The 24498-nt window shown below is 52.3% G+C and overlaps 8 protein-coding genes across 8 annotated transcripts; 4 read left to right on the plus strand and 4 right to left on the minus strand.

Moving 5' to 3' along the window:
- Nucleotides 1-15: 15 nt before the first annotated feature.
- Nucleotides 16-1894, minus strand: TGAM01_v205800 (hypothetical protein; the record flags this gene model as incomplete). The annotated part of the gene is made up of 2 exons (XM_018800914.1): nt 16-595; nt 654-1894. 2 exons carry the CDS (start codon nt 1892-1894, stop codon nt 16-18), a joined length of 1821 nt encoding a protein of 606 aa, XP_018665746.1.
- Nucleotides 1895-3066: 1172 nt separating this feature from the next.
- Nucleotides 3067-3372, plus strand: TGAM01_v205801 (hypothetical protein; the record flags this gene model as incomplete). Its single annotated transcript, XM_024549720.1, has 2 exons — nt 3067-3197; nt 3261-3372. The coding sequence occupies 2 exons, from the start codon at nt 3067-3069 to the stop codon at nt 3370-3372; spliced, it is 243 nt and encodes an 80-aa protein (XP_024405578.1).
- A 600-nt stretch (nt 3373-3972) lies between these two features.
- TGAM01_v205803 (hypothetical protein) lies at nt 3973-4714 on the plus strand (the record flags this gene model as incomplete). The annotated part of the gene is made up of 3 exons (XM_024549721.1): nt 3973-4359; nt 4422-4481; nt 4541-4714. The coding sequence occupies 3 exons, from the start codon at nt 3973-3975 to the stop codon at nt 4712-4714; spliced, it is 621 nt and encodes a 206-aa protein (XP_024405579.1).
- Nucleotides 4715-4888: 174 nt separating this feature from the next.
- Nucleotides 4889-5416, minus strand: TGAM01_v205802 (RING-box protein 1; the record flags this gene model as incomplete). The annotated part of the gene is made up of 4 exons (XM_018800913.1): nt 4889-4987; nt 5053-5123; nt 5185-5263; nt 5321-5416. 4 exons carry the CDS (start codon nt 5414-5416, stop codon nt 4889-4891), a joined length of 345 nt encoding a protein of 114 aa, XP_018665745.1.
- Nucleotides 5417-6902: 1486 nt separating this feature from the next.
- Nucleotides 6903-8045, plus strand: TGAM01_v205804 (hypothetical protein; the record flags this gene model as incomplete). The annotated part of the gene is made up of 1 exon (XM_018800912.2): nt 6903-8045. The coding sequence occupies one exon, from the start codon at nt 6903-6905 to the stop codon at nt 8043-8045; it is 1143 nt and encodes a 380-aa protein (XP_018665744.2).
- A 1369-nt stretch (nt 8046-9414) lies between these two features.
- TGAM01_v205805 (hypothetical protein) lies at nt 9415-11274 on the minus strand (the record flags this gene model as incomplete). The annotated part of the gene is made up of 4 exons (XM_018800911.2): nt 9415-9588; nt 9699-10895; nt 10967-11122; nt 11203-11274. 4 exons carry the CDS (start codon nt 11272-11274, stop codon nt 9415-9417), a joined length of 1599 nt encoding a protein of 532 aa, XP_018665743.2.
- An 889-nt stretch (nt 11275-12163) lies between these two features.
- On the plus strand, nt 12164-15086 carry TGAM01_v205806 (hypothetical protein; the record flags this gene model as incomplete). Its single annotated transcript, XM_024549722.1, has 7 exons — nt 12164-12790; nt 12926-13105; nt 13488-13517; nt 13928-13988; nt 14115-14293; nt 14426-14640; nt 14855-15086. The coding sequence occupies 7 exons, from the start codon at nt 12164-12166 to the stop codon at nt 15084-15086; spliced, it is 1524 nt and encodes a 507-aa protein (XP_024405580.1).
- Nucleotides 15087-21707: 6621 nt separating this feature from the next.
- TGAM01_v205807 (hypothetical protein) lies at nt 21708-22372 on the minus strand (the record flags this gene model as incomplete). The annotated part of the gene is made up of 2 exons (XM_024549723.1): nt 21708-21833; nt 22280-22372. 2 exons carry the CDS (start codon nt 22370-22372, stop codon nt 21708-21710), a joined length of 219 nt encoding a protein of 72 aa, XP_024405581.1.
- Nucleotides 22373-24498: the final 2126 nt, after the last annotated feature.

The raw sequence follows: 24498 nt of genomic DNA on the forward strand, positions 1-24498 counted from the left end.
TCTCTCCAGATTTTATTATATCCACCGCTTCCACCTCGCCACAGACACCATCATGGCACACATGACAATCATGAAGCCGACAATTCCAAAAAAGGGCCCCAGATTGGCAACGTCCTCAAACGGCAAACGCACGTTCATGCCAAACAGACCACAAACCAGATTGAGCGGCACAAGAATCGATCCCAGCATGGTGATTTTACTCAGCACGCGGTTCATGTCCGTGCCCTGCGAGATGTTGTTGATGGACAGCGTGGCCAGGTAATTGCTGTGGGCGCGAGACAGAATCTTCTCAAAGTGGCCCAGGTTTGTCGCCATGGTCACGACGTGATCCTGGATGTCGCCGAGGTACATGCCAATGTCCATGTGCGGTGTCACCTGGAAGTTTTCGTTGCAGCGCTTGGTGAAGCCCCTGAGGACGTCTGCCTTGCCGCCCAGCAGCCGCAGGAGCGCCATGCAGTTCTTCCGCACCCGTCCAATGGACCGCAAGAAGGTGTTTGAGTCGTCAAACCGCATGACAAAGACTTCGTCTTCAATGGCATCGGCCTCAAGCTCAATTTGATTGATGACGGGCGCAAAGCTATCGACAATGTTGTCACTGGAAGCATATGTTAGATCACACATCAATACCATTGCTTTATATAAGTGAAACTTACATCAAGGCATAGCAGATCCAGTCGCTGCTAAGAGAGACATAGTCCTTGAGAGACGTGATTCTCTTGCGCACATCGGTGGCATGAGAATTGGGCGTAAAGCTGAAGCTGAGCGTGCCCTCTCGGAACACAATGACATAGATGTTGAAAGGCTCGTACTCTTTCCCATCAGGCTCGTCCACTACGTTAAACGACCGGAAGCAAGCAAAGTAGTACGACGGGAAGAGCTCAATCTTTTCGCGAGCCTCCTGGGTCACGATATCTTCAATGGTCAGGGGATGGAGGCCAAACGCCTTGCCCATGCCGTACACCTCTGCCTTTGTGGGGTTGTTGACATTGAGCCACCAGACACCGCCGTCTTCGTCTTCGGGCAGTTCAAAGAGTCCCCGGAGATCCTCTCCCGGAAGCACAAGATCGCCCATCTCGGGGGCATGAATCGTGGATTCCCATGCAGTAGAAAAAAAGCTGAAGCGAGTGTTGTCAACAGGCTGAGCCTTGGGAGGAGCAGGACCCTCATAAGAGGTCTTCTCGTTGGCCACCGAGTCGTCAGAGGGCGCCTCGAGAATGTCGCCATCGACCGTGACGAGCTGCGCGGGCTTTGTCAGGGTAGAGGTCCGTCGCAGGTCCTTGAAGCTCTCGGTGGGCAGCTCTGCTCTGGCAGCTCGCTCTTCCCGCTCTTCCTGCTGATCCCTGATGAGATCTTCGAGATACTCAAAATCGATTCGGCCGCTGTGCTGCTTGGGGTGCTTCTCCTGGAGAGGGTAGCAGACGTCCTCTTCAACGGTCTTGTTGGTCAGGAAGCTTCTGGCGTCCGCGTCCTGGTTATACGACCTCCTGCTCCGATGGCTTGTAATGGACATTGTTCGGCCGAGGGGCTCCTCGCCGTCGTCTTTGGCCTCGGAAAAGGACATCTCGCGCTCTCTGCGCCGAGCTTCGGCAAAGGCCTTGACCGAGTTGGGGGGCGAGATGGATCTACCATCTGTCGACGACTCGATTGTTGGACGGCGGGCGTGGCGTGGCATGGGCTGGGCATTGTCGCCGTCTTCGTCGACGATGGCTTCCTCAAAGTCGCGGACGCGGACCGCCATCTCAGGGTCGAGATGGCGAGCGCCGTACAAGCTATCAAAGGTTCCTCGGCGTGGGCGCTCAACTCTCTGGGCAGATGAACGGTGTCGGTGGTCGTCGAGCTCGGGAACCGGGGTGTCGTACCCCGTGTCGGGGAAGGTCTCGTCGTGGTCAGACATGGTGGGTAACGTAGTTGGGATCGAAGATCTTGCGGGTTTTGCGGTCTGTCTGGAAATCGGATCGGAGGAAATCACCGCGCAACAACTCGGACGAAGCCTGCTGGCAACTTAAGGGTTCTGGAACATGCTTTGGCAATGGGTTTTTGCGACTCTCTAGGCCTGGGACAGGCTGTCAAGTGCCCTCTCGGCGCGGCAGCAGCGCGCCGAGTAGTTGGTTTGGAACAAAACGAAGACCCGGGGGTCGCTTCTGGTAGCAGCTGGAGCTACTAAGAGAAGAAGAGGTGCGAGTAGTGGACGGTTTAACGGGCGTAGCGATGAGCTCCTGTCAATGAAGCCAAGTTATGGAGGTTCCTTGTTGACTCCGCTATAGACCCAGCAGCCGGGCCCGAGGAGCGAAGGGAAGATGACGACCGGGAAGGCGAGTTGAGCCAACTTGAAGGTATTCGGCGACAAGTCTGCGATGGCGCAGAAGGAGGTATTGGATGCTGAGAGTGGTGACGGCTATCAGAAGCCTATCGACTATCGATTAAAATAATGAAATGACGAGACGAGTCTTTTCGTTGTCGAGAAATTGGGTCGTTGTTGGCGGGCTGGTGTGAGTCGAGGTCAGAAAAGGAGATGCTTCTATCTCTTTTCGTTTGCGGCGAACGGCAGAAAGGGCTGATGTGTGCGCCGCAAGGAGAAAAGCGACGGGGTTTATAACGCTATCACTTTAGCGAAAAGAAAAAAGGGTCGCTTGGACAAGCCCGAATATATGCCAAGGGCTGAGTATTCAGTAAATTAGGGAGAAAGTCATTTAAAAAAAGGACTCTCGTCGACCGTGGATAAAAAGAAAAGGGAAGAAAGAAGAAGAAACCAGAGGTGGTGGTTGTTTGAAAGAAAACAAAAAGCCAGCGGCGATTGGGGGCTCCAGCGCATGGCCTGCACGATGAAATTTTCCCTCTGGCGGTACCCGCCGCCACGAAAATCAGCTGGTGGTCACTAAACTGGTTTGGCCTGACCGACGCTGGGATCAAGCTTTGGGGGCAAGAAACCTGCTACGAGAAATTTTGGGCTACGAGGTCGGAGCTCGAGGTGTTGGGTACTTGGGTACTAGGCGAGCCGCTAAAAGCTAGGACTAGTACCTGCAGTCTGCTAGGAAAAGGCGACTAATCCTCTGAAATTTAATCCCGATGGCGGTATCTTCTTACTCATCGCTTCGACCTCAAGGTACTCAATACCGCGCCCATGCTCAGCGGGCGTCGCTTAGCTCGCAGTCTGGCCAGCGAGTACGGCACGTTCTGGCCGCCCGGCCCCCAGAGAGGTGAGAGATGCAATGACAACATGAAGGTAATGGAAGGATCTGAATCATTGGGCATGACACTAGAAAATTGCAAGTTACACAAGAAGATACAGAATATACGTCAAAGATGGCCATATCTGCAGGGCGGGTGGTACAGCAATCAGCTGTAGATATTCGAGCTGCCGCGTTTGCCTAGCATGTGAAAGTTAGACTAAGACAAGCCTCTGCGGCAAGCGGTCAGGAGCAGCGTCACGATGAGGGACTGTCTATGAGAAGATTTCTCATCACAACATCACTGGAATATCGGAACAAGAAGTAGAATAGGCCTCCATCAAGAGCCATTTTTACTTGCGCGTATATGCAAAGCATATGAAATACGTCAGGGCCGGTGCTTCAGGTGGTTTCGGAGGCTTTGATTCGCCACCAGACTCTTGAGTTGTAGCCAATGCCGGCAAGATCTCCGCCTTCTATTCCTGGCGCGATCACGGCACTCGGCACCCCTGTTTTGCACGCCGTAGCCGCATAGGATATGATATGAAAATGGCCTGTGGTTGTTGTAAATAAAGTGTTAGGAATTACTAGTAGTATTTCGTTTCGCGCAATTGGCTTTATCGTATTGACTTTTCGGCCGTAAAAGTTCTGGTGGCTAACATTGAGTGGATATACTGGTAAAGCTTCATGAATCATACAAATCTTCTTGGAGCTTTGTTGACTTGAAACCACCAGATAATGTACCAACGCACCAAACTAGTAGAAATAAACCACTATACTAATAAAAAACACCAACGCATACCATATGTCTACGCGTATATACGAAAAATCCATATACCGCATCAAATCCTTGCCAGAGCTCCTATTCGCAGCACTCCAGGTTAGCAGCTACCTCTCCGCACCGCCACGTTTCCCCAGCCTAGACCCACCTGCACCCGCATCAGGCATTTGCGCCACACATCGCTCCAAAGACGTGTCTACTACAGCCAGTGTAATGCTGCATGCTCGTGCCAGGCCAAACCACTTCTACTTGCTCTCGACCATTTCTCAAACCACGGTAAATTCCGATACTAGGAATAAACAATTCAAAGAAACAACACAATATACTCAAAGAAACAACAAAACAGAGCGACGACTCAACATGGCAGAGGAATTGCTGGACAAAGTGCGGGACGTGGTGGAAGGCCAGATAGTGAGGGCGACCAGATCCATCTACGAGGCTGAAGATCAACTAACGGGCGATTTCAACTCTAGGATTTCGAAGGCCAGCGACGTGCCGAGGGCTACGCAACCCTCCTGCTCTCTCTCACAGGCGTATGAATCACCTCCCCGCAGCTCCGAACTGATTTCGTCAAATGCTTACATCTCATAAGCTCATCGCTTTCAACGTCGGATACCTTTTGCAAGACATTGTCAAGTGCCTCTATGTTGGATTGGGCGGCACGCTATTGACGTTTCTCATTATCGTTCCTCCCTGGCCGTTCTATAACAAGAATCCGGTCAAGTGGCTACCTATCGGATCTGCATTCAACACCGGCGGGACATGATGGGCCAGACGATGGCTGCCACCCTGAGCAAGACCCCGGCGTTATGATATCCTCTAAAACAGCATGTAGCTTAAATTCTCCCAAAATGATATACCGCATTCCTTCTTTGTCCCTGTACGATATAGTGTGTGTTTTTCGTTCGTCTCGCGTGTCTGTGCTTCCGTCTCGCTTCGTCTACCGGCCGTACTTTTGGAACTCCCAGTCTCTGTTGTCTAGGGGACAGACCGATCTGGCCTTGAGCCATCGTGAAATGCAGTGGAAGTGGAAAGCATGCTAGATAAAGATTAGTCTTGTGGACGTCGATAAAAGGATTATAGAGACGGAGCGGGGCGCCTTACGTTGCAGATACCCCAGGCAACGGTACACTCTTCGCTGGTGGCTGATGCTTGGTTTGCCTGGCACTCGATACCTGGTGGGCGTAAGTCAACTTGTTTCGACCAAAGGGCAGCGGGGGAGGGGTGGAAGCGTACAGAGGTCCATGATGTGATTACGGCAGATAGCGCAGTTGTCGACGACGATATCCCAGGCCCAGAGGGCAACGGCGTTCCACTGTTTCTGTCAGTCTTTTTCGGTTCTCCGCTCTATTGAGCTCGAATGAATACAGACCTTCTTGACCTCAAACTTCTTCTTATCGCTTCCCTTGGCGACGACGCCGTCGGCCTTCTTGGCCACTGGAGCGTCGCTCATCTCGACGTCGGCCATGTTTGAGAGCTCGTGATTTGTGGGTAAAGCTTGAGAGGTGACGGCTGCGCGAGTTTGTGATGCTCAAGATGGCTGTGGAAAACGAGGTGGAGCAAGAAGTACAGGTCGAAGATTTACTGTGCGTGAGAGAGTGATGGATGGCTGTTGTGCAGCTGGTTAGCCATCAAGGGACTGTACGATTTGAGGTATGGAGTCGCAGCCTAAATCCTACTAAGCATTTGCTGGTACTTTACTGGGGCCTTACCTCATCAACGCCGTTGAAGTGCTGTGAACCTGACAAATCTGCGGCGTGCAGTTCCCAGTACAAACTCTGGGTTTAGAAAAAAGTTTACTTCTAGTTACGACAAAGCGAGAGCTACAAATCGAGATGCTGAACTAAATTGAATGCAGCTACGTCAAACAATTAACAGCAGCTCAGAGGCAAAGCACAAGGCGCTGTATCGAAGCTGGAGCATGTAACTGCAACTGTAATCGCAATCGGCCGTAGCGAGGGGCACGATTGTGAGCAGCGGGGCCTACGCTGTATCTCCGGGCTGTGAATTTGGCGGCAGTTACTGCTGAGCGCGGCTCCAGAGGTTGCGCGCATGTACCGCTGGCAGCGGCCCTGGGCTAATCGCACCATCTCAGGTACCTTGCGGGCACAAATTGGGCTTAGGCAGCGCTTTCTCCGCCCGATTGCTCCGGCCCGATGACGACAGGCTGAAAGCCCAAAGCAGAGCGCCTCTGTTGGTTGCCGGTGGAACGAGGCGATTGTTTGCTTTGAGCACGGCGATGCAGTTTGACGCAAAACAAAGCCAATATTATGCTTTGGCAGCAGTATTTATTCAGAGCAGGAGGACTATTTAAACTTACACTTTGTTTCTATATCCAAGAATAAATATACGTGTATTCATATTGCCCTCAGCCCCCAAGATCAAGGTAAGACGTCTTTCTCGTCCAGCGACTCTCCCTGCGCATGGCGAAACAACACCCAGCGGCTAGCAGCAAGTACTTACCGGTAGCAGTACCACTCTGACGCCGCTATTCCAACCACGAGCTGCAGTCGCGCTACCTGCAGCTACCCGTATCCGCCCGTCCTGTCTGCTGTTTTTTCAGCTGGCTGCAAATGCATGCGGGGCCCGGCCAGGTCAGGCATCATCTGCGATTCTCAACCCTCAACCTTGCAGCAGCTGAACGCTCCAGCGCCCGTCTTTGTTGCCTCCAGCTAATTCCACTGCGGTCCATCCGACCAACCGAGATGCCCAGCCGGTGCCCAGCGCTGTCCCAGTTCCTGAACTTATAAGGCTCGCTTGTCCCCTCTCACCGGCCGCCTTTCAGCCGCCGCATTCGGAAATCGCCTAAGACACACGTGATTGTCGCTCCTCAGACCACTCAGCACCGACGACCTCCTCTTCAGCTGCCGCCAGCACCGGTCCATCTTCCACCTTCAGTTCTTCTGCATCCTTACCCGCCATCCTTCCAACTCTCCTCTCCTCCCACAACCCCAATGGAGGCCCAGCCATCACCGATCAAGGCCACGCCAGGCCGTCGCCGTCACCCCCGAGGCGGCAAGCCAGCGCCCCTCAAGGCCTATGCGTCAGAGAACGATGCCGCATCCTACGCAGCCTCATCACAGCACCACCACCACAGGGCACCGCAGACTCCCAAGAAGATCTTCTCCGCGTCCCCTGCGCCGGCCGAGCGCCAGAACAACCAGTCCAGCTCCAAGCCGCGCAACAATCGCAACAACAAGCCCAAGGGCAAAAACGACGCCTCGTCGCCCAACTACCATCTCAGCAACAACCACAACCAGTCTCCCTCTCGCACATCTCCGCCAAAGTCAATCTCCAGCACGGCCTTTGCCGGCGCTACTTTCCACGCTTCGCCCGCCCCTGCGGATCTCCCAATCCCTAGCTTTCTCAAGTCAGCCAGCGACTCGCCAGCGGTCCGCCAGCCAAGGGGCTTCATCTCCCAGCCCTCTCCCCCGGCTACGGACTCGGAGCTGCCTACGCCACAGAGGCCGGTTTCTGCCTCTCAATACCGAGAATCGCCGCTCGATTTCATGTTCCGGGCTCATCGAGAGGAAAAGGCCCGCCAGGAACTCGACGGAACGCCCGTTGCCGCACCGCCCCTGGTTGGCGCCATGTCTCCCCCACGCCGTTTGGATGCTCCCCTCACGCCATCAGCGTCTGACCTTGCGCACAATCGTCGCATGTATAATCGACAGACGTACAACGGCAATGAAATCTACGAGCTGGATGGCCCCGGAGGCCAGCCGTTGGGCCCGCCATTCTCGACTCCCTACCAGGATCGGATCCAATCTGCGCGCAACCATGCCTCCCACCCGCCTCCTGCTTTCGGGAACCCTCTGCCCACTCCAGTTAGCAACGCCCCTAGTCAAGACCCGACTGAAGCTCTCAAGCGATTTCTCTTTACTCCCCAGTCGGCTGCGCCAACGGCTCCGTCGTCTGTCGCCAACAACTCGCTGCCTCCTCGCCATGCCCCAGCCTATTCCAACAGCCAGACGGATGGTCCTGGGTACGAAAGCGCAGGCAGCATCCAAGCCATGGAAAATGATCTTCGACGAATCTTGAAGCTGGATTTGGCAGTTGACCGCCCGCCTACGGAACGCAGGCTCTTCACCCACTAGTTTCCGGCTACATCTTTACCTTGTTCTTTTTACATTACATATATCTTTCAGCAATGTTGCTCCATTTTCAATTTTTTTGAAATGTGGCTTTGTGGCTCAACTGGGAAGCGGGATACAATATGTCATCTTTTTTTCTTTTGCTATGTTTTTTCGCATCATCCTAGAGCGGGAATATGGGAACGGTTACAGGCCCTTGGGAACATACACTTGAACATACACTTGTGTATATTTTTTTTCTTTCTTCTATTTCCTTTTTTTTCTTTTTGCCTTTACCTCTTTGTTATTTGTTTACTATTGAGCTTTTCATTTTCTTATCCCTCTTTCTCTTTTCTCCGCCTGGAGCTGCGAATGTTCTACAGACAGCTAGCTATATGGCCTCACTTGAGCCTTGATCATCACAACCAACCAAATACTCAACGCATAGCGCTGTTTTTGGCGGTGCTTGTTTGTTCAACGGCCAAGAGAGACATCCATCATCCACGAGGCATTGGGGGCGCTACCAGAGAGACGGATCTGCACATCAGCTATTGGTTTTAACGGGACACTTGGTGGTATTTGACTCTGGAATGTTACAGAGAATCATGTAACTTTTTGGCATCAGGACGAAAGATTTGCTTTGGGACTTAGTATGTTATGGTTTTCGGCGATACCCGAGGAGTCATGGTAGATGCCGGGCGGAAGATTGATCAAGGCTTTGCTGATGCTGCCAAATGACCAATGTTTTGGCATGGCAGCGACTCTGGAGTTTTCTCTCACATTCTCTTGCCTCACTCTTTCTCACCCGGTTTCGGAGTCTATATTCTCATGGTTCACGTGGGATTTTTCCTTTTATCTTGACGGACGGTTTCACTGGAATGGGACGCGAAATGTACATGGCGGGTTTTGCCATTTACTTTTGAAAGTATCAGCTACTTTTGTTTTGCTTGATTTTGAGTCTCCGTCTCTTTTCTCTTTATATTTCTTTTCTTTCCTGTCTCTCGTTTCGGAATTGATGACCGCTTGTATACTTAGACTTGCTCTTCGTTTTGCATGACGTTATCAGCTTTTTTTTTTTTTATTTGAGTTTCTGGGCCTCTCATTTCCATGATGCATGGCAGGATGGGTCTGAGTGGGAATGGTTCTTTCATTTTCATGTTGCATGGCAGGATTTGAGTGAGGATGATTCTCTCATTTTCATTTTGCTCGACACGGTGGATTTGAGTTGGGATTGGAGCGGACAAGTCATTCTTTTAATATCATCACCGGGAAAAGCTCTGTTTTCCCACTACTTCTTTTTTTTTGTTGTCTAAAGAAGGGTATCCATGAGCGGTGATTTTATTTACTAGCGATTATAGCGACCTCTCTCTTTTCCCTCTGTTTCTTTTCAATTTTAAACTGTTTTCCCTTTCTTCCTTTTCTTTTCCTCTCGCGAAAAGAATTTACCGTGAGAAAGCAGTAGGTACTTTGCAAAGAAGTCTTGGGCAAAGTCATCGAATTTGGTGTAGTCTGCGCCGAGGCGATAGGCGGCTGCGATGCCGCTGATGCAGGCGACTTCGTGCATGTTCTGTTTAGGGGTGAGTATTGAGTAGACTAAAGAGTCGTTTTGTTTCTGTGAAGTGTGTGAAGAAAGGGGTAGTTTGGAAGAAAAATGGACAAGGGGAATAGACAACATACCACCAGTGTCCACGATCCAGCGAAAAATGTATTGTTACGTCCTTGCAGAAACATCATGCACGGCACGACTTGCAAGTAATGCTGCCAACGGTGGCCCAGCTGATGCCACCAGTTCCGCTTGATGATTTTGTTCTCGTCAATGCCGTCGACCGTCCAGAGGTCGCTCTTCCGCTTGTCGAGGAAGATTGTCTGGTAGACCGGCTCGGGTTGCGCTTCAGACTCAGAAGAAGCTTCTTTCTTGAACTGGTGCTGGTAGTTGCTGCAGTTGAAAGACATTTCTATCAATCGCGGGTCATGCTGATACGTGTAAGTGTAGTACATGGGGTTGAACTGCTCGGAACTGTCTGAAGGCGACGACGACGACGATGAAGAGACTGATTCCCCCTTGGCGGTGGCAATCTGGTGGCACTGCTCTTCGGACTTTGGCTCTGCGCAGAGCTCGGATTTGAAGCTTGTTTCGTATTGCCGGTTGAAGTAGGCTGAGTCGGAGTGCGTAACGGTGAGGTCGTCGTAAAAGGCTGCGCTGCCGAGGACACGCTTCTCGCGGCCGGTTGCTGTGTCCGCGAGAATCTTGAGGGCGTCATCTGCGAGGACACACATGACGAGGTGGTCAAAGTGTTCGTTTGTGATGTCGTCGGCGTTGTTGTTCTTGATGGCCAAGTCGACGCCTTGGCTGGACCGGGAGAGCACGCGATGAACCTCGGTGTCTGTCCTGATATCAACGCCCTTTGCAACAAGACTATCCTTCCATTTGCCATAAAAGTCGTGTAGGCAGTCAAAAGAGTACATGGTCGGCTGATTCGGCAACAACGTCTCCTTGTCATAGTCCCACAGCTTCATATTCGGATCGTTAAACAGCCTCTCAACAATCGCCGCGGGCACATTCGCCGTCTGGTTGCCCGTGCCGAGAAACAACGCAATGAGCGGGTACACCATCTTGTCGCCAAAATCCTTGCTGAAAAAGAAGAGGCGCAGCATGACGGAGATGGGGAACAGGCCGAAGACGGGCATGGTCCATTTGATGACCTTGAGGAAGAGGCCGAAGCGTTTGATGTCGGAGGCGTGCGCGGCGACGAGCTTGCTGGGGAAGCAGTTTGTCCAGAAGCCGGAGGGGCCTTTGCCGAAGGAGACTTGGAGGTTGAGGGGACGGGCGGGGGAGGAGTGGGCGTTGAAGAAGTTGAAGGTGTGTTTGAAGATCTGGCAATGGTGAGTTTCATGACACATGATATGTATGTGTGTGTGTATAGAGAAAGAGAAGGGGAGAGTACCTGAGATCCTCCCTGAACGCCGTTATTCATCCATGATGCGCCGAATTTGCCCTCGTCGAGCGGGATGGACGTCGCTTGGCCTCCTACGACGCTGTTCTTTTCGAGGAGCGTGACTTTGAATTTCTCGGGGTGATTTGCCAACGTCGCAGCACAGGACTGTTTGGATTAAGCGTTAGATCGGAGAGAAGAGAAGATGAGGGGAGATTCATGATTATTCATGATTATTTCATATGTACCATGCCTGCTGCGCCACCCCCAACAATGACAATGTGCTGCTGACGGGGTTGATCATTAGGAGAGGACGCCATGATTGTAACCAGCACTGCTGAGTATTAATTTTCCGACTTATTAATCCACCATGGGTTGTAGAGAAAGTGAATAATGTAAATAAAAGCGTGAAAACTGCCATTTAAATGAGAATCATGTTTCATCTTCATGGACGTCATTGCTCGATGCGCGTGTCGTCTTAGTGCCGCCATGATCGGAAACTCTGTATCAAGGGATGAACAGCACAAAGACCTGCCATAGTACACATTCACTTTCATTAATGTTTCATTCCATGACATCCACGACTTAGAAATCCTTTGACTTTATAAATAGAAATGGCCAACATGGTTTATTTTGGCTAGTCCGATCGTCATCGAGCTGAGCTGACAGCAAGCTATATATAGATCTGATGCCCGCCCATAGATCCGTGTAAGTCAAACATAAAGACCGCAGCCTCCGTCCGCATCGCAGCGTCCATTCTTCGCAAAAAGCCACACAACTAATCCATGCGTCATTGACAGACACAGAAGCAACTGAAACACTGACCAATAAATCGAAAAATGCTTCGACTGACGATTTTAATGCTGCATTCTGCCACGGCGGGATTCACCTCTGCGCCCACGTGACAGCGCGCCGAGCCGATTCACGAAACGTCACGTTCAATGGCCCGATTCACGCATTGCGGCCCCCAACTTTCTGACCAACCATTCCGCCACATAATCGATCAACTACACGTCACAACTTCAAAAACTGCAATCCTCCCTGTTTATTGTCTCGAGAGCCACTTGATTGCAACAGTTTCTGGCCATACCCGGACCAGACGACCCCGCCGTCCGCGACATCATCGAAGGCATCATTGAACACGACGAGGCCGAAGAGGAAGCTCTCAACCTCGCCCTCGCCCTAGCTTTGCAGAATCACGCATCCCTCATGCAACAAGCGATTGATATTTCCGACGACGACATCGATGACGACGGATCCTCCACCGCAAGCGCAAGCTCTGAGGATCAAACACAGCAGACGACACAGCCGACGCAGCAAACGACACCGACACCGATGCGATCCCAGCGGTCACAGCCTTCGTCGCAGCAGCAGTCCCAGTCCCAGTTTGGTTCTGTTATGCTCGACCGAAGAGCCATGGAACAGGAGCGCTTGAACCGCCTTGCAAAGCGCCAGCGACCTGCTACCGACGATGACGACGACGTCGTAGAGGTGCCTCCTCCGAAGAAACAGGCTACAAGAGCTCCCGCCGGAGGCAATATCAAGACACTTGGGGCATCGGCATCAGCATCATCTACAGCCGCAACTACTAAAGCTGGACATAGCAGCAGCAACAGTAGCAACGTACCATACCCAAATCCCACCGTCAAACGAACCTGGGCCCGCGGCACTGCTCGACGGGGCGACGAAATCACCATCGAAGAGGTCTTTCAAAAGGACAAGCTCGAGCTCGCCGTGCTCTCATCTTTCCAATGGGACGAGGAGTGGATGCTTTCAAAGCTGGATTACAGGAGGACCAAGATTTTGCTCATGGCGTTTGCGAGGGATGAAGCTCAGGTACTGAAATTCATACCGTTTCCCCGTATCTTCTCAATCTCTGTGTCATCTCTTCAGTCTAGAGATGTACTACACACAGAGCTACTGCACACAGAGCAAAAGAGAAATAATTGACAAATCTTTTCCCCAAAACAGAAAACCCTCATGCAAGGCAACGTCCCCGCCAACATCAAGTTCTGCTTCCCTCCTATGCACGGTGTCGGCGCCATGCACTCCAAGCTGCAGCTGCTCAAGTATCCGAGCCGTCTCCGCGTCGTCATTCCAACGGGCAACCTCATGCCCTACGACTGGGGAGAGACAGGGGTCATGGAGAATGTGAGTAGCACGACTATCTTTTGATTTTCCCCTGCCCGTGTCTAAGAAGACAGGGGGATGGCGATTTACACTTTTCGGTTTCTTTCAACATCATTCCCCTTTGGGCCTTTTTCTGCGCCTGTATTATTTCCCTTCCCCCCACGAACTGAACAAGAATGAATAGCAAGGGGTTGCAATCTCCGTATCTCTAACACGTTTATTGCTACTTTTAGATGGTATTTCTAATCGATCTCCCAAGGCTGGACCATCCCGCCTCAACCCATGCCAGCGCCGCCCGTAACCATGCGCCGACCAGGTTCTACACGGAACTAGTCTATTTCTTGCAGGCAACGGGCGTAGGCGAGAAAATGGTGGCCAGTCTGGCAAACTACGATTTCTCCAGGACGGCGGATATCGCCTTTGTTCATACAATGTATGTTCGCTCCGCTACGTCTTTCTCTTTTGGGCAATAGCTGTCGAACTGGACCCCTCTCCGCCTTTGGAAAATAGACTGAAAACTGACTGAGTCGATTGCTTCTCATCTTTTAGACCCGGGAGTCATTCGGCAAAGAACTCAGAGCGTACAGGCATGTCATAATCTCCATTCCAATTCAGAACTGGCCCGAGTTCGAGCGAGGCTATGCCTGCAACCCGAACCCGGGGAGATAGAGACGCTCATCTCATCGCTGACACTCAATTGCTGCTTAGGATACGTCGGCCTCGCAGCTAGCGTAGCTGACCTCGGCCTAGCTTCTCCCGACCCTGTCGATGTCGACCTTGTGGCACGTTGCCCGCTGCTTGTTGATCGACGCTGGAACTGAGAGCTAACGACTCGTTTTCTAGTGTGCGTCGTTGGGAGCATTGAACCAGCAGATGGTACGGGCCATCTACAACGCCTGTCGAGGTAACTAAAAACCAACGTTTTTTTCCTTGTTTCAATCTCTCTTTTGCCTGCTTACTCCCCTCTGGAGTGGGGAAAACGGCTCACTCATCGGTTCACTCACTCACTTTGTTACCACCGTTTTTTTAGGTGATGACGGCACAAACGAGTACCAGAAACCGGCCACCACTAGCTCCAGGTCTGCCAAAAAGCCGACTACGACGACGACGACGACGACGACGACATCTCCGGAGCAGCTCCTGCGAGAACGATTCCGCATCTACTTCCCTACCGACCGTACAGTGTCGCAAAGCAGAGGTGGGCGCAATGTGAGTTGTGACCCCCGAGTCATTTACACGGCTCGGCCAACCAATCCCGATGTCATGTCCAATCACATCTCTCCCTTTTTTTCACCAATCACCAATGGCTACAACCCAAAAAAATGACACGTACATGTATAGGCGGGAGGCACGATATGCGTGCAGGCAAAGTGGTGGCGGTCGCCCAATTTCCCCAGAGAGCTCGTGCGAGATGTGATATCCCGTGACCAAGTGCTCATGCACAGCAAGATGATATTCGTGCGTCGCCGGGCCGGAGATAGTGGCCAAGCGCAAGCGGTACGGCAGGCTCCAGGCTGGGCTTATGTGGGCAGTGCTAATCTTTCAGAGAGCGCCTGGTGAGTTGAGTCTAAGAAATCTTTTCCCACCCACCATCAATCCATCCGTCCACACACACACACGCCCCCCGTTTTGAACGGTTTGCGACTTGCTCTGTCCTGACTTTAAAGCCGGTTCGAAATGATGAAATGGATATTTTTTTAGAGGCTGACTGTATCCCCGCTGCCGCCGTCGTTACTTGACGGCCGCTTGAAGGGGTTGATTTCCATCTAGGGGCCGCATGTCCAAAGACAAGTCCACCGGAGGCTTCAAACTCACCTGTCGCAACTGGGAGTGCGGAGTGATCATCCCGGTACCTGAGTCACAGCCAGTTGACAAGACAACTCTGACTGCTAGCGCCGACGACGACATGTCCATGTTTGCGGGGACGGTTCCTGTGCCTATGCAAGTTCCCGGACCTGTGTACAAGTCAAGTGACCAGCCCTGGCTATATATGGGAGCCTGAGCCTGAGCCTGAGGGTTGTATTGAGCGATTTGAAAGGGTGCCCATGTATATTTCCATGCGGGATTTGCTCTTGACGCACCGAAAAGAGGGAAAACATCGAAGATTACCAGGGGTATACACGAGATTTTTTTTCTGAATAGATGGGCAAAGAGAGAGAGAGAGAGATCCCTGGACCGAAGAAAACCACATGTCGTCAAGGACAAGGAACCGCACAACATGGTTGCTTGCAGATAGCGTGCGGCCTGCATGAGTGGGGTGAAAAGGCAAAAAGCAAAAAACCTTGTGGAGATGAGCCGCTGATAGGCTATTGCTTAGGAAAAAAAAGAGGTTCCTCCCATCCATGGTTGATCTGGATAACATGATACGACGATGAGGGATGGGGCAAAAAAGGGCAAGGATGTTTTGGTTTGGAATTATGGAGGCCTTTGTCTCCACCGCGGCAACTGGTGCAAGGCTCAACGGCTGAGCAGAATGGGGGGGGGGGGGATCCCGGCCTTGAAAAGGTGGTTCTCGAGCAAATACCGCATTTATCCATGTATTATCTATCGCAGTCGGCTGTTGTTTACTGCTGCTGCTGCTGCTGTTACATGCGCAGGATCTGTATATGTGCGCGTGAGTGTTTGTGAGGAGCGCGCGCAACTTTAAACGGAGCTTCTAGGTGGTAGCAATACTACTTTGCCGGTGCGGTAATAAATGGGAAAATATGTGTAATACCTATTCTAGCAAACTGCTAATGCAAAGCTGCAGAACAATCACATACGTGACGACATTTTTTTTTGTTGGTATATCAGAAATCGAGTTTCTCAGTTTCTGTTATCTTTTGGTAAAAAAAATATGAAGTGTGGTTCGTAAAAACTGTTGGTTAGGCACGGCACAGCTGACTTGAGGATTTTGGACACAAGCGGTTAGCATGGCAGCTGGTTTTGCAGCTGGTTTTGCAGCTTGGCAGCTATTGAACAGCCCATTTTCCAGGCGAAGGAGTTGGTTTCAAACGGCGTACCAGGACCAATCAAAAATCAAGCCTGAAGCACTTGCAGCGATTTCTACTGCTAGTATTAGTGGTGGTAGCAGTAGCAGGCAGTAGCAGGCAGTAGTAACAGCAGTGATAGCACTAGAAGTTGGATGCGCCAACCACACCTTCCGAGAGACGGTCTCTCAGCCAAGACGCAGCTTGCTCAAAGCAGCATTCATTCAAAAAAATATATACATCAGATACATCAGACATATCAGACACATCAGAAAAAACCCCAGCACCTCGCTTGGAGAGCCCGAGGAAAACTACGGCAGCTAGTGTTGTAGTGTATGACAAGACCTCGGCGGTTGAGTCAGACTTGGATGGCGGCAGGAGGAGACAGCAGATGGCGGCGAGAGGAGAGGAGAGATGAGAGGGCTGATGGCAGTAATTCCCGAAGAGTCCCCTCTCTGTGACGGAGGTAATGGCCCATTAAGGAACGCTGTCGTTGGTAAGATCGATATATGGCAGAATATGATCTGTAACGTCAGCACTGCAAGATGGAGGGGAGGGGAAAGCATCGAGACAACGTGCTAACATGCTTAAGTCATCACCGCTACGCCTACTTAGAGTGGTTCGATTAGCAGCAGCGCAGGGCTCCCATTCGTCGCTTGGCATCGGGGCTTTCGGCTGGGAGGGGGAATTGACCAAGGGGCACTCGATTTATTCTGGGGCCCTGGAGGGAGGGGTGTCTTGAGTGTGTGAGGGGTGGCAGCATGTCGTCGCTTGCAGCTTCTGGCACCCGCGGCCATTCTCACCAGCCAGACGGCCGTCCAAGCCGCCATGGTGTTTGCTCGACGGACAGACTCTTGTCTCGTTTCTTTCCTTGTTGAGAGATTGCACTGCATGTGTCGCCCAACTTTTAGAGAGGGGACTAATTTCGTTTGATGACTATCAATGACTATCACCATGGCTTCTGTCAAATTCGACACCTTGCTGGTGGATGATTTGTAATTCATGGCGAGAGAGGTGTGAGGATGAGTGGTGGTAGCGTAGCGTGTGTGATGTGATGCTGATATGATGCCTATGATATTAGATGAGAAAACGATCTGGGAGCTAGTTGATCTGGAGAGGCGATGCGACAAGATCATTGGAAGATATTAAGAGCAAAATGAGTGTCAAGTCCCCTCACTTACCAAGCAATCAGCTCAGCTCCAGATTCGATTCTGACGTAGCTGCTCGCAGGGGACGAACATGAGGGGCAGGCAGCGAGCGATACGGCTCGAGCTCCGAACCAGAATTGAGTTGCGGTACTGGCTGGCTCAAAGGAGCAGCTGAAGACAACATGAAACCGGAGGGCGCCGATGGAACAGGGGAGCGAAGGACAGCGAAAAGAGACAACTAGCAAAAGAAGGAATTAGCCGCAAATGGTACCCCGTATAGCGTACCGTATGGCGGACCGTATAGCGTACCGTCAACGGAAAAAAGTGATGTGTAGGATAACGAGCCGTCAGGAAGTGAGGAGGGCGAGATGGTGGCAGAGAGGCTGCTACGGAGTTGAAAACGCCATCTTAGCTAAGGCGGTGGGTGCCTCAGGAGTCCAGAGGCTTGAATTCTGATTGGTCGCTTTGGCCTCATGCAGACTCTCCGATTGGCTGCTGGCCCGTGCGTCAGCAGCAGGGGCGTTTCTGGGGCTTTTCGTCCTCCAAGCCACCGCTTGCAGACAATGTTGCGCCGAGTCAGCCGCGATAGAGACGGCAATCAAAACGCGCCGCATGCTTAACTGCGTGTACGTCGGGGTACCTGGCCGTGGACGGGCTCGTAGAGCTGATGGCGATGCATAGGGAATGCTCCCAGCCGAGTCTTGCCTCCTGCACACCCTCCATCTCCCTCTCTCTTCGCCAGCGCCATCTCCATCGCCATCTCCATCGCCATCGCGCACGCCCCCGAATCAAGCCAATGGACCTTGCAGCAAGCAAAGAGCGCCAAACCCTGGCGATCCGCCTTTTGCGCTAGCGCGGCGAGCGATCTGGGCGCTCCACCACCCCCGAAATCGAGCTGTGCTGTGATGGAATGGTATGGGTTTGAGTGATGGATGATGGAGGGGCTGCTGCTTTTTTGCCTTTTGTCAAAATCGGTCCCAAGTGCCGCTGGCCGGCTGAAGGCCTTTGCGGTGCGGCGCCCGCCCTGCAGGCCACATTCTGGATCCCCTCTTCAGAACGGAGCCCACGGGTGGGTTTCTGCGCGATTACAGCAGTACCTGCGTAGATGCAATGCAAGGGAGGGCTAAGCGAGCAGCATCATACTTAGCCACGCGGCCAAGAGCAGCATGTGATGCAGAGTGCAAATGCAAGCGACTTGCGATAAGTGAGATGGCACCCTGGGGCTCTTGTCTCGGCTTGTTGACCGGCGATTGATACGCACATTGATACGCACCCTTGATGCAGGTACGGGAGCGCTGCTTCAAAGTCAAATGACACGCGCAGCAGGGTCTTGGGGTAAATGTAACTTTCGACTCTATTTTGCTCCCTCCTGCTGTGGTGTTGGAGTGGCTGAGCATGCAAAGGCACACAGGCAAAACTGACTTTGCACCCAGGCACGGGCACGTTAGACAGACAACGAGCAAGGGAGGGGGGGATCAAGCTTTGGACGTGCCTGAAATTCTAATGAGACAGCCGGACTGCTTGTTTCCACCCACACGCAAGAGGAGGGTGGCACAATCTCTGGACAAGTGCGGCAGAAGCGAGTTGAATTGGAACAGAGATGAATCGCGGACATATTGCGGCATGTCGACAAGATGAGAAGAGGCGCTCGTCATGAGACTCGAGACTTGTGCTATCATGACGATAACCGCTGGGGCGAAGCAAGCCGTGCCCCGATCGACGGACCTCCGATTGCACCACAGCAAAGCGGGTTCCGTCGCGCGCCTCCTCTCCAACGCGCAGAGATGCAGGTGCTCCAGCAGTTCCGTGTACCTGTTCGCGCTAGAGGCTTATTCCAGCCCTATTCCAACAGCTAGCGCCATGGGGCTCATCGAGAGGAGCGGCGGTTGGAGGTTGGAGCATGGTGGCGAAAGGCCGGCGGCGGCGGGGAACTTGGGCGCCGGATCGCCAAACTTGAGGAATGTCGCTCTCGTTGCAGACGAAGACTGCCGGCGCTGTGCAAGCGATTTGTCAAAAAACGAGAGAAGAAAAAAAATCCCACGCAACGGCGTCTCGGCCTCTGAGTCTCCCCTTTGCCAAGCTGGGCGCAGGTTGATTTAGCCCACAATGACGACGGCGGAGGATCCAAACGACAATGACACCGGCGAGATCTCTTGAAAAGGCATCCTATCTAGAGGCCGACAGACAGGGACAGGGTTGAAGAAGCAAAATAGAGAAGAAAAGAGGGGTCGAAGAGGGGCATCAAATCCAAGATCATTCATCATAAACGCGCTTGCCCTGCCCTGTACGATTTGACAGCCCTGGCAATACGAAGTACGGGCCTGTTTGCGTGCGGCGCCCGCGAATGCGCAGGTACCTGGTACGTCCCCGCCATCTTGCATGCCGTCTTTTTTCTGCATCTCTCTGCAGCATTTTTGCGACACAGCCAAAAGTACAGGAGTACCTACAAAACCAACGTCGCATCAGCGAGGGTCCCCCCCCCTGCGGCTCTCGTGCAGCAATAGATTAATTTAATTAATTTAGATTTCAATCTGCTTCCTCTGGCCTGTAGAACGAACGCTGCACTTAAGTAATCAATTAAGTAATCAAGGCACACCCCCGGGCTGCCTTAGAATAGAAACTTGCCGCTATTTCCAGATTCCTGGTATCAATAAAACCCTGGCACATTTCTACCAGGGGACTTGAACTTTGGCAGCAATGCCATGCACGTTCCTGGCCATCGTCACAAACCTTGAAGAAAGCCCTGTAAAAAAAAAAAACTACACATACAGTCTTGGCAGCACGAGCAAAAAAAAAACATGGGGGGGAACTCCATTGTCAGGGTCTCCATTTTGAGTAGTGGTGGCTTCAAGGGCAAGAAAAGCATAAACCTGCCCATCAGTGCGGTAGAATAAGGAACGTATCACTTTTGTGCCTTTTTACTTGTCTGTCTCTCTCACTCTCTTTTTTTTTGTTTAATCTATCCGACCCGACTGTCTCCATCTGTTGAAAAGAAAATCGGGTTGTCGTTGACACTAAAGCCCAAGGTGTGATACGGAGCCAATAAGCCGCATACTCGAGAGGGCTTGAAGTGCTTACGTATCAAGTATCCTCGGAAGCCGTTCGGAACCCTCTCTTTTTTTTCTCTTATTTCCTTTAGGTTTGCCTGTCAGGCAGCGCTATCAGATGGGCGAGGCGAGAAGGTCGAAGATGTGACAACCCCATAGGGCTTGGAGGGTCTGGAGGGTCCAGAGGAGTCAGAGGAGCCAATGGGAGGCGATGGAATTCATCATCACTTACACGATTACTACTGTACATGTAAGTCCTATCGGTAACTTACGCAACATTAAGTCGTCAAAAGAGAAATGGAATTCAAATGCCAGTTCATGCGGTACAGGAAACCTACGTTATGTAGCCGTGTAGATCAACAGCCGCATCATACCACGATATGCACCCCATACTAGCCTGCAAGCCATGTTTTCCCTTATGCAAGCCATCCCCAGGCATATCATATCATATGCAAGCGATGCCATGCCAATTTCCCTTTCTCCGCCATCCCAGCTCCTTCATCACCGCCAGTTCACCACTGCCATCAACCCCAATAGCCTGCAAATGAGCGGATTTCCCCTCTGAACTGCTCTCTCTTAGAAACGGCCGCAAGCCCCCTCCGCGGAACCGGCTGGTTGCGGGAAGCAGCAAGTTCGGTGCCTCACCTTTTTTTTTTAGGGCCGCTCCACCACGGTTTGTACTGGAGCAAGGGTACAGCGCTATTAGCGGCAGGTAAAGGGTCGGAAAGGTTGAAGCGAGGACTGTAAAGGAAAATGGATATGATGGAAAGCAATGGAATTCATGCAAGAGTTGAAGAGAGAGAGAGTGGATTAACTCCGTGGAAGCGGACGGTTTATGCCGGGGCTACTTACCCAGTGTGTGCAAGTCGAGATCGGAGTGGGCGTGTTTCACATCGATCTGCGGAGCTTGGTGAGCGAAGAAACGAAAACAAGGGCAGCTTTAGCCTCGTTTGCTGTAACCAGGAAGCAATTGGGCATATGCCATGTCTGCTCTATCTGCATGTCTGTCTACTGTATGGTTCTACGTGTCTAACCCGTCAAGTCTGTGTTGTTGGTCTACACACCTCTTATCGATTTAGACAAGACGCACGGCTGAGTCGGCCGCTTGCGTTGGTCCTAACTACCAGTATTATTGTAAAAAAAAAAAAAAGCAAAGACGAAAAAAAAAAAAGAAACAAGAAAAAGCAAAGATTCCGTCCTTTCCCCTTCTCTAGTCTTCTTCTGCTTCTATTCTCCCTCCTCTCCCTCCCTCCCTTCGTTCGCTCGAGCTCCATTGACATCGAGATTTGACACGGCCTCGGAGACCCGGACGCGGCGAATCACTTGCGGCTATGGCTTTCGAAGCCGGAAGCAAAAAAACAGCGCGCCATGCCTTGCCAAGCCAGCCAGCCAGCCAGCCAGCCAGCCACCAACTGTGCTGGTAGTGCCGCAGTAGCAGCAGCAGCGTTGTGAGAGAGTGCTAGAGCAGCAGTAGCAGCAGCAGTAGCAGCAGTAGCAGCAGCAGTAGCAGCGCGGCAGCATCAACTCGCATCCAAGGCTCGCAAGCCGCAGCCTTAGCAGCCTTAGCAGCCTTAGCACCGCCTGGCTAGGCCGAAAGCAGCGTAGCACTGCTCTGCCGTTAGCACCAACATCCAACTAGACGGTTCCACCCCCTCCTTTTCCTGTGGTCCTCTGTGGCTCTCGCTGGTTCTTGCTGGCCCACCGGCCGCCCGCCGGACTAGCAGTAGCAGCAGTAGCAGAGACAAGAGGAGGAGACAAGAGGAGACAAGAGGAGACAAGAGAGAGACGGCCAGTCAAATGTCTTGGACGACACTGACGGCCAGCGAGGAGATACAAAGTACATACATACAAGCGGCTCAGTTGTCTGCATGCCCTGGTCACCACCCTCTTCTTTTTTATATTTGAGGATTCAATTAAAAAAAAGTGGCTCGTTGCAGGTGAGTGTGAGCGAGTGTGTGTGCACGATGGCGAGCAGATCTCTTACAGCAGGACTCCAGTCTGATACAGGTACGATGTGCGAGAGGGACGTACCAGAACGGCACTTGCTTGGAGGGAGGGAGGGACGTGCGCAGCTGTGCCCTGTCGCTCGTTGCCTATTCCTGTAACTGGTTGCAAGGTGCGCATCTCTACAAGCAAGGAGATTTTGGAACAAGAAACAGATAAAAGGAAACACAATGATAAAACAAGGAATAATGGCGAAGAAGTAGACGATGTATATCGAAACAATAAATAGAAGAGGCCTGGGACAAGTGCTGCTTGTATTGCCTGAAAGCTACTACGAGCGGTACTTGGTGCTACCGCTTTGGTGCTAGCTGGCCACAGGCTACTAGTAGTATAGCAAGGCGATTTGATATAATTGCATTTCCTTTATACTCATTTGATCTATTTTTATTTCTCCAAATCGGAACGGGACATTGATCCATTCTCTCGGCCGAATTCGATGACTCATATAACCTCTCTGCAGTACAAACGCCATCGTGAAGATACAAAAAACCAAGGCAACAGGTGCCCAAGGGCCACAGAGCAAGAGGCGCGGCGAGGAGCAAGACGAAGACGAGAGGAGCACGAACCACCACAGCCCGGCTAATAGCCAGATTGCTGGGAAAAAGGACCCCCCTTGACCCTGGCATGTCGGCAGTTGCGGGACATGGGCCACAGCGCTGGACACCAAGAGCAACCCCCCTGTCTGCAGCGCTAGCGGACACCACACGCACCTCGCACACCACACCCACTGAAAGCTATGGAGTGCTGCTGCTCTAGCGGACAGCGAGAACTAAGATAGAGGGCGGTAGCGCGCGCAGAGGCTCTTGATCGAGGGTAGCTCGAGGGTACATGTCATTGAATTGATGCTTTAGCTGTTGCTCTGCTTGACCCTGCTTACAGGCATCAAATCATCAAATCATCAAATTCCTACCCGACTCAATTGTATACAGCAGCACTATCTCGGTGGAGCTGCCAGCATCTGTGCCCTGTGCGGAGAGGGTGCCGTGCAGCTGCTCGCGGCCAAGTATGCACGTATTTACTGCACTGACGCAGCAAAACGTGCCAAGTCGTGCCGTCCTCCAACCATCTCATCCATCGTGCGTCGCCGCATTTGGCTAGAGACTCTTGGACGCTTCATTGTCGAATGCAATTCCCTTGGCTGCTCCCCTTTTTTTTCTTTTTTTTCTCTCTTTTTTTTTTTTAATTATATTGTGGTGCTGTACGTGGCGGGTCTCGTCTTCTTTCCTCTCGGCTTTTTCCACAGTGACTCTTAAAGGCGCTTTTATACGTGCCTCCATCTTGTTTCCACTAGTATTCCCATCGTGACTGCGCTCGCGTATCTCGACGTCCGCCTTTCCAGCATCGCATCCCCACTGCCTGCCGGACACTTACTGCCGCCACAGCAGAGAAGCCCCGGCGCCCAGCCCGCGCAAGCCTTTCCCTCATCCTCGTCTCATTTCCTGCTGCTCGTCCCGGCGTCGCTGGTGCTAAGCAAACGGCCGTCTGACTAGGCGCACCCAGCAGTACCGTTGCGAGTCCCCTCGCTAATGCCGCCAGGTATCCGCCGCCGGCCCCGGTACCTGGCTTGCCATACACCCCCCGCGGGCCCCGGCCTGTACACCACCTCGGCGCCTGTACCTGCCTGCCATCCCCAGCGCCGCCCCAGGATACCTGCCTGCTACCGGGAGTCGCAGCGGTGGAGCACGCTGCAGCATCCACCCAAGCACCCAAGCACCCAAGCACCCAAGCACCCCCAAGCCATTGATCTTGGGCCAGGCCCATATTCCGGCTTAGCACCAACGCCTTCTGCTGCCACCGCTTGTACTACTCCCGCTGCCTCTATCTCTACAGCGCCTCCAGTCGTTACAGGCTCCGGTGCTGCTTTCTCACATGCCCGGCCCCTCTTTGCTCGACTATAACATCTCGGCCTTTCCCCCCTTCAACCGTCCTGCTTCTGGAGTTCTCCTGCACCTGCAATTCACAAGCTACTCGCCCGCAGGGAGTTGCTTCATCGGCTCGACTCGACTTGACTCGCTTTGCTTTGCTCTGCTCTGCTCTGCTTGCTTGCTTGCCTCGCTCTTGTCGACACTCCCGGCTAGCTTCTTGGCCTCTGCAGGTCACCTTCACTGACTCTCTCTCTCTCTCGACGCCCTTCCCGCTCTCTGTTCCCGCTCTCTCTGCCCCCCCTAATAATACACACTTCCCACCCACTCTTGCTTTGGTCTTGCCTGATAACAACTTCAAGATCAACGCCAATCGCCTTCGCC

The sequence above is a fragment of the Trichoderma gamsii genome (genome assembly GCF_001481775.2).
Source record: "Trichoderma gamsii strain T6085 chromosome Unknown Scaffold_18.2, whole genome shotgun sequence".
NCBI classification, from domain to species: domain Eukaryota; kingdom Fungi; phylum Ascomycota; class Sordariomycetes; order Hypocreales; family Hypocreaceae; genus Trichoderma; species Trichoderma gamsii.